The sequence below is a fragment of the Populus trichocarpa genome, chromosome 17, assembly GCF_000002775.5.
Source record: "Populus trichocarpa isolate Nisqually-1 chromosome 17, P.trichocarpa_v4.1, whole genome shotgun sequence".
Classification (NCBI taxonomy): Eukaryota; Viridiplantae; Streptophyta; class Magnoliopsida; order Malpighiales; family Salicaceae; genus Populus; species Populus trichocarpa.
Window position 1 is genome coordinate 420788 of NC_037301.2, and position 11661 is coordinate 432448.

The 11661-nt window shown below is 36.1% G+C and overlaps 2 protein-coding genes across 2 annotated transcripts; both read left to right on the plus strand.

Annotated features, from left to right (window-relative positions):
* The first annotated feature begins 733 nt into the window (after window positions 1-733).
* Window positions 734-2559, plus strand: LOC18106741 (polygalacturonase). Its single transcript, XM_006372625.3, has 4 exons — window positions 734-1231; window positions 1355-1644; window positions 1762-1990; window positions 2092-2559. The coding sequence occupies exons 1-4, from the start codon at window positions 779-781 to the stop codon at window positions 2308-2310; spliced, it is 1191 nt and encodes a 396-aa protein (XP_006372687.2). The 5' UTR covers window positions 734-778; the 3' UTR covers window positions 2311-2559.
* Window positions 2560-3918: 1359 nt separating this feature from the next.
* Window positions 3919-5810, plus strand: LOC18106742 (2-alkenal reductase (NADP(+)-dependent)). Its single transcript, XM_006372626.3, has 4 exons — window positions 3919-4261; window positions 4382-4565; window positions 4665-4914; window positions 5096-5810. Exons 1-4 carry the CDS (start codon window positions 3995-3997, stop codon window positions 5472-5474), a joined length of 1080 nt encoding a protein of 359 aa, XP_006372688.2. The 5' UTR covers window positions 3919-3994; the 3' UTR covers window positions 5475-5810.
* Window positions 5811-11661: the final 5851 nt, after the last annotated feature.

The following is an 11661-nucleotide window of genomic DNA, read 5'->3' on the forward strand; positions in this document are numbered from 1 at the left end:
ACAATTTCATTTGGCAAAACTTCTTTCATATATACTAAATAATGTGTATTAATAACCAAAATAATGTGGAAAACTATCTACGTAATCAACTTTTCAAGGTTGAGGCACTAAGACATAGAATGAATTAACTTCCTAATCTATCTTAATTTTTTCCATTATCATGGAGTTAGTTATTGTAAGGTTATGGTAGTTAAATGTTGTTCGAATTAAATAATTTAAAATTTTGTAATGATGAATAAATTAATCGGTATATATATATATATAAACACTAATAATTAGATAATCTTTAATTTCTAATTTTTAATCTAATCACTTCTATGGTTAGATTAAAAATTTGATATGAGAATTTCACTAATTACTACTACAACATTAATTACAATTAAGTAATAATAATTAGTTTTTTAAATAGCATTTAATTTCTATCTCGAGGTAGAAAAAATATATTTACCTGTTATTAATTTATACTTTAAATTGACATAAATTTATTTTAAAACTATTCTAACAATAAATTTATTTTATATTTTAAATTTTTGTTTTTTTAAATTTATTTATTTTATCATGAGAAACTAATCAATATGAATGCATTAATAGCATCCGTTATTTTATTTTTCATAAAAGATGCCTTATATTTTCAAATACCCAATATTAAATCTCCACATGCATTCTATATCCAAACTTCCTATAAATACCACCTTCAGCTGCTTCAGATTCCCATCTCTCCATTTCAACTACTCATCACTTGCATCAATTCAAATATTATCCCATACCAAAAAGATCAATGGCAGGCCTTCCACCTCCAATGATCCCCCATCCTATTACCCTTTTCTTCATCATTTACTTTGCGTTCTCACCTTTAGCAAAGGCAGCACAATATAGTGTGTTAAGCTATGGTGCCAAACCTGATGGAAAAACTGACTCAACCAAGGCCTTTGCTGCTGCTTGGGCACAGGCATGTGCCTCAGCACAACCAGCCACAATTTCTGTTCCTAAAGGGAGTTTCTCTTTAGGTCAAGTGAGGTTTCAGGGTCCCTGCAAGAACCGTGCTATCTTGGTACGTATAGATGGCACCCTGGTCGCACCATCAGATTATAAGGTCATTGGTAACGCTAAAAATTGGCTAATCTTTGAGCATATTAATGGGGTTACTGTATCTGGAGGGACTCTTGATGGCCAGGGTGCTGGACTGTGGTCTTGCAAGAATTCCGGCAAGGGTTGCCCCAGAGGCGCAACGGTATGATAATAAAGCACATGCATGCATGGCATAATCATCTTGCAATATTTTGGTTAGTAGACTAAAGATAGATGTTATATTTTCAAGGTCTTAATTTTTCTTGTTGATTTATTTACTGTGCAGTCACTTGAATTTTCCAATTCAAACAATATTGCAATCACCGGATTGGCATCATTAAATAGCCAGTTGTTTCACATTGTCATCAATGGTTGCCAAAAGGTCAAAGTGCAAGGAGTCAAAGTCTCTGCCGCCGGAAGCAGCCCTAACACGGATGGTATTCACGTTCAATCATCAACCGGTGTCACCATATTGAATTCTAGGATTGGAACAGGTGACGACTGTGTATCGATTGGCCCCGGTACCTCAAGTTTGTGGATTGAAAATGTGGCTTGTGGACCTGGCCATGGAATCAGGTAAATAAGAAATTATAACATCAATTATAAGTTTATATCAATTATCATCTGCTCCTAATGTTTAATGTGTTGCTAATTATGGGAACTGAAATGATGTGTATATGGTTGACATTGTAGCATTGGAAGTTTAGGCAAAGAATCCCAAGAGGCTGGTGTGCAAAATGTTACAGTCAAGACCACTACATTTACCGGTACAGAAAATGGACTGAGAATAAAGTCTTGGGGAAGGCCTAGCAATGGTTTTGCTAGAGATATTCTTTTCCAACATGCAGTCATGAATAACGTCCAAAATCCTATTGTAATAGACCAAAACTATTGCCCCGGCGAGAAGAATTGCCCTGGCCAGGTACACGTCAAATCTATTGTCTATACCGTTCTTTTCATTTTGAAAGCTAACATCCAAAACATGTACATAAATCTTGCTGTATTTTGCTGTACATTAAACAGGTTTCTGGTGTGAAAATAAGTGATGTGACCTACCAAGACATTCATGGATCATCAGCAACAGAAGTGGCGGTGAAATTTGATTGTAGCAAAAAATATCCATGCACTGGGATCAAATTAGAAGATGTAAAGCTCACTTACAAGAATCAGCCAGCTGAAGCATCATGCAGCAATGCTGGTGGAGTTGCTTCAGGACTTGTTCAGCCCACTAGCTGTGTATAAGAGCCTAATTAGAGAGGGAATATAAAGTTGATCAAGCAAAAAAAAATAAATTATTACGTAACACATATAGTATATATACATATACAAATGGGATATTTTCTCTCTGTCTTAGCTTAAAAACAATGTAATACGTCCTTAGCTCATGAAGCGAGTTTATTTGCTTGATCTTGTGGCACGTCTCCGCCCGACGACGATTGCAATTATAGTACAAAGGAGGAAATTAATTTTCCAAACACCTAGTTCGGTTAATGTTTTTTATACATTTGAGACTTAATATGAGTTAATTGTTTTTGTTAAATAAATTGTTGGGCGTGAGCCAGCTACTTGAACCTATCCATCTGGTAAAAATATTTACGTGCTAGACAATCAACATGAACCAATACAATAATTTATTTTAGTGACTCTCTCTTTTCTTAAAAATTTCAAAATTAAAATATAAAACAAATAAAGTTTAGTGGACTAAAAGGATAAAAAATAGAAAAGTAAAAGCTTTAAGGAGCAAATTATACTTTTTCATGTTTCATAAATAGTAAAAATTAAAGGGCCTCTTTTTTTTTAGCATTAAAATTGCTCCCTATTATTTAAATTTTCTCAATTTTAGCATTAAAAAATTTTCAGCTAACCTAGAAAACCTATTCAGAACCTATAATCCAGCTACAAATAAATTAATTTAATTGCAATTGAACAATAAAATTAAAAAAAATAAGTTTTCTGTTGTTCCAGCATTGAAGTCGGGTCCCTGTTATTTAAATTTTCTCAATTAATAAAATTAAATTATATTTTGTAAAATTAAGCATCAATCTATACAAGGTTTTTTTTTTTTACATCACAAATATAACATAGAATATAAATTAAAACAAATTATCAGGCTTATACATATAAAAATATAACATAGAAGGATAAAATTAAAAAAAAATTCAAGAATCCAAAAAAATAACTATTCAATAAATAAATAAAAGACTAGACTCATCAATATTGTAGTAGTCAATAGTGTTGGTGAGTCTAGCATAATAGTGAATGCAATAATATACTAGATGTAAAAAATTCTTTTGATATATATACAACGTAAATTATCAACATTATAATTTTGCGAAAATAACATAAATTATGAAATTGAAAAATAAGTTCTAATACCAAAACAAATAATTGTTAAGCTACAAAACTGAGTTTTATAGGTGCATAGAATCAAATTAATATCTTCGATTGTAATATACTAAATATTATTGCAGATTACAGTGTGAAGAATCTCAGATCCTGATCATAAATATTCACATTGTAAGAAAATATTTTATTGATTAAATACCAAGGGCTACTCCTACAACTATTTGGAATGACAAGCCCGTCTCTATTAGGTGTAAGTTTTGATTTATGAGACAGACCCATATTCTAAAAATTGAAGCCCTCCTTCCAAATTGACAGGCCCATATTCTAAAAGAAAATCTTGTGAGGCTACTGGTCAGCACTTAGGTCATGATTAACACTACAATCAGCACTTACATCATCAGCAAATCAACAGTACTTCGAATAATATCTGCAATCTTGTGCTTGCAATTGACTTTTCAACAAGATCTAGCTAATGCATGTCTATATAATGTTTTGCCTTTTGCAACCTTGTACATCATCAGCAATATTTTATCACCATTTTGTTCAGCAACAAATTAATCTAAGAACATTACCATAAAGCATGGCTAGTGATCATAGTGTCGGTGGTGAGGAAGTGATCAGCAACAAACAAGTGATCCTCAAGGACTATGTGAGTGGTTTTCCAAGAGAATCAAACCTGTACCTGACGACAAGTAACATCAAACTCAAAGTGCCAGAAGAAGAGAGTGGTAAAGATGCTGTGCTGGTTAAGAATCTCTACTTGTCTAGTGATCCTTTCATGCGTGGACGCATGCAGAGAGATCTGCCACCCGGTGAACCTGAACTATCTTCCTACTCCCTTGGCTCTGTATGTTCCCAATCTCCCTCTTTCATTGTTGAATTGTTATAATTTATATTACGATTATTTATGGTAATTTTACTGTTAGTTACTGTGAATTTACTTACTCTTGTTGGAGACATTGAGCAGCCAATTGTTGGATATGGAGTGGCTAGAGTTGTTGATTCCAGGCACTCTGACTTCAAGAAAGGCGATTTGGTCTGGGGAAGGACAATCGGCTGGGAAGAATACAGTCTAATAACAACACCTGAATACCTCTTCAAAATCAACCATACTGATGATATACCCCTTTCCTACTACACTGGAATTCTTGGTATGCATGCTCTTGGCCCATATGATTTTCTTATGTGAAGTTGTTTTGTTATGACTGTAATGAGCCATATTCTTTGAATTTGTGCTTTTGATCTTACAGGAATGCCTGGCATGACTGCTTATTTTGGCTTCTTTGACATTGGTTCTCCCAAGGAAGGAGACCGTGTCTACGTTTCATCAGCATCAGGCGCAGTTGGTCAGCTTGTTGGGCAATTTGCAAAGCTGATAGGTTGTTATGTTGTTGGAAGTGCTGGAAGTAAAGAAAAGGTTGAACTATTGAAGACCAAGTTTGGATTTGATGATGCTTTCAATTATAAAGAGGAGCATGACTTGGATGCAGCCTTGAAAAGGTTAGTGTATGAAGTCTGCATAAGAGACAATCTGAAATAGCACTCTCAAGCCTTACAGAACCTCTAGAAGTTCTGCAGCTTAATTAATCTGTGATTATGTGCTTTACTTTTTTTGTTTTTGAATGTTAATCTTGTGGGGATTGGCTCAAGTGGAAAAAGGAATGATTGTTTCCTTTGCCAGGTACTTCCCTGAAGGCATCGACATTTACTTTGAGAATGTTGGAGGAAAAATGCTTGATGCTGTCCTTCTAAACATGAGACACCATGGCCGTATTGCTTTGTGTGGAATGATCTCTCAATACAATCTCGAGCAGCCTGAAAGTGTGCAGAACTTAATCGCTCTACTCTTTAAGCAGATCCGGATGGAAGGGTTTGCGGTTTACGAGTACTATGACCAATACTCCAAGTTCTTGGATTTTGTTCTGCCGTATATTAAAGAAGGGAAGATTGTTTATGTGGAAGACATAACTGAAGGACTCGAGAGTGGCCCTGCTGCATTGATAGGCCTATTCAGCGGCCGAAATGTAGGCAAGCAAGTAGTGAAAGTTGCTCAGGAGTGATCAGTCTCCCTTTACATGTCTTCTTGCCAATGCCATTGCTTGTCATACATGCTACATATGGTACTGTGTCAATACTAGCACGTAGAGAAGGTTTCCAATGAGCGATCGGCCTCCTTTAGTATCTTTTCCATAGTTTTGAGTTAGAACGGTGGAGTATTGTAACACTGTTCTGCCCAACTAAATAAAATATATGTCATATCTGAATTTCAATGAAGTAGACTGTTTTACTCCTTTTATAGTGCTGCAGCTATATATATTGCTGTAAAATTAATGTTATCTGTAATAAAATTCAAGTGGCCTGATTAGATCATCAATCGGTTTTGCGCATGCTGTCAATTTTCCATTTTGTAAAGTTCCCTTGAATGCTTCAACTTCCATGCTTTGAATTTCTTGACTGGGAAGCTCTCAACAGATCGAAATCCAGAAAACGTTTATGTTCTAATTTTAGGAAAGATTAATTTATAATTACAGTGATAGCAAATTCATTAGGTTTTGATGGAGATGAGAGATTTGCAAAAGTGCCATCTCTTTTGAATTTTATCTTGCGAAGGGGATGAGCCACGTCAATACTGTTAAAATCGCACGTTGAATTATAAAATTATATAAAATTTTATGAGTAAAATATACTTATTATGCAATCACTTTAAAAACTTAAAATTTTTACGAGTTAAATATATTTATCATATTGAATTATATACTGAATCATTGTAAGAATTAACTTGAAAATTGATAAAATCAGATTTAAATCATCTAATTCGGTAAAATCAATTAAAATAAAGTAAAATCATGATTTTAATAATGTTTTTACAATTTCATTACTATTAGTTCAAAAACTAATCTTGTAGAATAATCAAAATCAAAATAAAACTAATATATTTAATACATGATAATTATCAATCTAAGTAATGAAGCTCTATATAATTTAATTTTATATATTTCACTAAAATCCATTAAAACCCCAGATGCAAAAAAGACACCTGACAACCTTACAACCCTTCTAGTTGCTGTCGTGAGAGGGAAATAGAGTATTGAAAGAAAGAATTTGTATTTTAAGAATGTTTTACATCGAAAGTGTTTGAATTGAGTTGGGCTACCTATGTTTTGGATCCATGCTAGAGGAAAGTCTCGTCCTAAGGCATTCACCATTCTTTTTTATGGTATTTGGCTAACTAAAAACATATTGATTTTTGAATATACGATCCTGGATTGAAATACAATTTTTGAGTTGATTCTTCATCATCAAAAAGGAAATTGATGGCAATTTTACCTACACTGGTATGGATTTATTTAGAGACCCAGATGGAATCCTGCTATGGTCGACCAAGTAACACGTTTTATTTCTTCCAACTGTAATTTTGCTTTATGTTATAAGCTTTGGATTTTACTCCTCTGTTTTTCTTTTTATCAACTTTGTATTCCTTCGTTCCCACAGGATATAGCGTGATAGTAAAGGGTTTGAGATCTGCACAGCAGATTTCGAATTCGAGTCAGGGCGTGCACATCTAGTAAGAGCCTGGGACAACCGGGGTTTTACTCGCTTACCTGAACCCATAAAATACGCTTTTCAGGAGGTGGGATTTTCTCAAATCCAAAAAGAAAAAACTTTGTATTCCTTCAACTTCAGTTTTCATTTGCTAGCTTTCAATTGGCTTAATGATAATCTAGTTATATCAATAAATCTCTCAATTACTATATATATATATAAAAAAAAAACAACAATTTTATGCTTGGTTTTTTCGGGTTGTAAAAGTTTGAAAATTAAATCTCATTTTTTTAAAAAAAAAAGTTTATGTTGCAGGTTCACCTCTGATGGAGCCTGAAACCGATCCAAAAAGGGACCAAAGAACTGTTTTTGCGTACCATATGTATTTGAAGGCAACAAAGAGAAATTTTTATGAATTCTTCTCGAAAGCAGGCAAGGTCATGGATGTTCGACTAATAATGGAAAGAAATTCAAGGCTGTCAAAAGGGGTTGGGCATATTGAGTTCTACGATGAATTGTATGTACTAACAGAAAACTATATGTTGGGAATATGCATTTTACATGACAGAAATGCAGCTTAGACAGCTTTTTGAAGCAATTCATCAAGATGGTGAGGGTGGATTGGTGCTCAATTAAGAGCATTGCTTACACAGAAGATAAATAGCACTGGTATTGCCAGAAGCATTGCAGGCTGTCTTGGAGTACCTTTGCTAAATGGGTCAGCTCCAAATCAACAATTCATTAGCTTGCCTGTCAATGGGCAAACTACTATGGGAGCAGCAGCACTTCAAACACCAGCTTTACCTTCCCCTGCCTATGGTTAGAGTATAGTGCATCAGATGTGACACTTGTCATGATCTTAATAAAGCAGTTAGTTAGTTAGTTAGTTAGAGAGTTAGTTATATGAAGCTGTTAAGTTTGTTATTTACAGCTATATATATATGTATATATATATCTATATATATATATATATCTCGTAAAAGTCAGTTAATGAAAATAGAAGAAGAAGATTAATAAGTCTGCTCTCTTTCATATCTCATCTCTCTTCCTATCTCTCTGTGTTTGATCTGATAATACACGTTAACATGGTGTCAGAACAATTGTTGCTCACGCTTGAAGATCCTCTATTGCTTCCGCATTCTCTGTTACTTCTTCTCTAATCTTTGTTTGGTAATTTAGCTCATTCACAGATTGATCTTGAAATCTTGATGGTGACTGCTTCACAACTCCAGCTACTTCAATCTCCAACTACAGCTCTCATTTTCTCTATTCCCAAGTCTGTTAATGTCAAGCTTGATGATTCGAACTACCTCAATTGAAACTTTCAGATGCAACTTCTGCTTGAAAGCAATGAAATTATGGGATATATTGATGGTTCCATCCATTGTCCACCTCAGCACAATTCGACTTCAAGTGAATCTGGTATCACTTCTTCTTAGAATGATGAATATATAGTACGGAAAATGCAAGACCGAGCTATTATGCAGTTGATCACTGCCACATTATCACCTCATGCTATGTCTTGTGCGATTGGTAGCACTAGCTCCAAGGATATGTGGAATCGGTTAAAGGAACAATTTTCAACTGTGTCTAGAACTAGCATTTTTCAAATGAAATCTAATCTGCAAACAATTAAAAAGGGGGTAGATTCGATTTCACAATATCTTCATCGCATTAAAGAAGCTAGGGACTATTTTTCTGCTGCTGGTGTATACTTTGCGGATGAAGACATTGTTATTCTTGCCATGAATGGCTTACATGCTGAGTATAACACATTCAGATGTGTTATAAGGGGGCGTGAAAGTGTGATTTCACTAAACGATTTTAGATCACAGTTACTTGCAGAGGAAGTGATTGTGGAGACTTCAGTTAATGCTCCTCTCATGACAGCAATGGTTTCTAATACAGGTTTCTCTCTGAATCATGGTCCATCTCAGGTTGTTAATAGAGGTTTTAAGCCTTATAACGGGAACAAGAACAATGGTAAAGGTCGATTCACTCAGGGATCTAGACATTTTAATTCTAGACCAGTATTTTCCCCTATGGCACATGCACTTCCCAACTATAATCCTGGAGTTCTTGATCCTTCCCTGGTCAGCAATTTCGAAGTCATTCTGCATCCATGATTCCAATCTGCCAATTATGCAACTCTGAGGGACACACTGCCCCATTCTGTGAGGCTTCTTCTTATAAGAAAACCAAATGTCACATATGTGGTAGAAATAATCATACCACCTGGTATTACTTCTATAATGACAAGGGCCCAAACTACATTGGGGTGCATGCCATTGTTGCTTATTCTTTACAGACCTCTTATCCCATACAACCACAAAATCTGCAGTATACTTCATATCGAGCTCCTTCACCACATCTATCATTCACATCTTCTCAGTTTCAAGAACAACAACCTCCTATGCAAGCCATGCACACAATGCTTAACTCTACATCTCCATCATCTAATTCTTTAGGTTCCTCTCAAGTGGCTCACTGATTCTGGTGCCACCAATCATATGACGGCAGATTTGACTAATCTGACATTGGCCTCACCATATCCTACAGCTGACACAATTCACACTGCAAATGATGAAGGTTTGAAAGTATCTCATGTTGGTCATTCTACCATTAATTCATCTGTATATCCACTCAAATTGAATTATGTGTTGTTTGTTCCTCAATTAACTCATAATCTGCTATCAATACATCGACTCTGCCTTGACAATAATTGCTGGCTTATATTTGATGTATTTTGTTTTTGGATTCAGGACAAAGCCACAAGGAGGATCCTTTATAGAGGCTTGTGCACTAATGGACTGTACCCTATCCATGCCTTCGCACCTTCAAATTCAAAACAGACATCTCCAGCTAAGGCGTTTCTTGGCCAACTCATTCAGTCCAATTTGTGGCAGCATAGGTTAGGACATCCAACAAATACTGTTGTTTCTCTGATGCTAAATAAAGCTAATATACGTGTTCCCAAAACCTCTTTCCCTATGTTGTGTCACACATGTCTTGCAGGGAAAGTTAGCAAACTACCCTTCCCACAGCATCACAATAAATCTAAAACTCCCTTTGACATTATCCATACTGATTTGTGGGGTCCTACACCATGTATATCAGTTGATGGTTATAGATATTACACCATCTTTGTAAATGAATGTACCAGATATTGCTAGATGTTTCCGCTAGTCAATAAGTCTGATTTGTTCTCTACCTTTGTTGCCTTTTGTTGCTACCCAATTTTTGACCCATGTTTTGATAAATTTTCAGAAAAATTCAAAAATAGCGAAAAACATTGAAAATCCAAAAAAATACGTTTTTAATACATTTGCATCGTTTTTTATCATTTTTAGCATCGTCTCAAAAGAATTTAAATTTTCAAAGATATTTGGAACGCGTTCAACTTTTAACGCGTTAATTTTAAAATCATTGATTTTCCTCATTGAGTCGACGTTGATATTGCTCGTTTTCAAAAATACAAAAAAATTAAGAAAAATCAAAATTTACAAAAAAAAAGAGGAAAAGAGAAGGAAAGAAAAGTTGAGGGACTAATTTGAAAACCTAGCAAAACTTTTCCTATAAATACCATGCTACACTGAATTTTCAGAGGGGGGGCAATTTTGACAACATCATAAAAAATACAAAAAACCTAACCCTAAACCCATCTTTTTTTCAAGAGGAGCCGCCCCCCACGTTTTTGGTTTTCCTCTTCAGCCGGTTCCCCATCTTCTTCTCCTGGCCGGCCAAAGACTTCCTCTCCCCCCACAAACCAAGCCACCGCAGCTCTCCTTTTCCTTCCTTCTCCCACACCGCCGGTCATCTCCCATAGTCGGCCACTTCCCCTCCATTCATCAACACAAAGCAGCCGTCTCCCTTCACTGCCTCCACACTGATCCCCTCTTCTTCTCTCTCGGCCAACCACCGTTCTTCCCTCTCTCGGCCAACCCAGCTCCAAGCAGCAAGACTTACGAACACGGCCGCGCCCACAGACCCGATCTCCTCAGCACCGCCACCGGGCTCATCCTTCAACCGACCTCCAACGGCGGCCCGAACACAACGGCAGCAAAAGACAGCCCTCCTCCAGCCGTTCCCCCAGCTTCAGCAGCCGGCAGAATCGCACCGCCAGTAACCCATCCTCAGCAAACCCCTTCAGCAACTGGTCCTCCTCCGATTCAAACCAGTGCAAGCAGATCTAGACCGAGATCCAGCCGCCATCAGCGCCGACGATGTCCAACAACCAGATGTGCTACAGGGATGAACTCTTGGGCAACAAACCGTGACAGACCCAAAGGAATCGGATCTAAGAAAAATAAAACTAAAATCGACTGTGTTGTGCGTATTCTGTTATTGCAGGTAGTGGTGTCCCTCACAGCCGGCAGGGAAGGGAAGAGAAGAAGGAGGCGTTCCCGATCCACTGGTTTTCGGTCTTCATCGGCGGCGGCGCGTGGAGCAACGCGCCACTACTGTTCAGACGACACCAAGGCTGTGCAGCACTGTTCCCGAGGATTTCTTTGTGTTTTTGTTGTAACTTTCAGATGATGTGTATATTTAGATATTATTGTATTTGATTTATTTTGAATTTTTGTTATTTGTTTTACATGTAAAAATTGTGTATGTAAAAAACAAAAAAAGAAAAGGAAAGGAAAAGAAAAAGAAAATATAGTGAAAGTGTATGAGTGTGTTTGTATTTGTTTTATGGATGTTTTA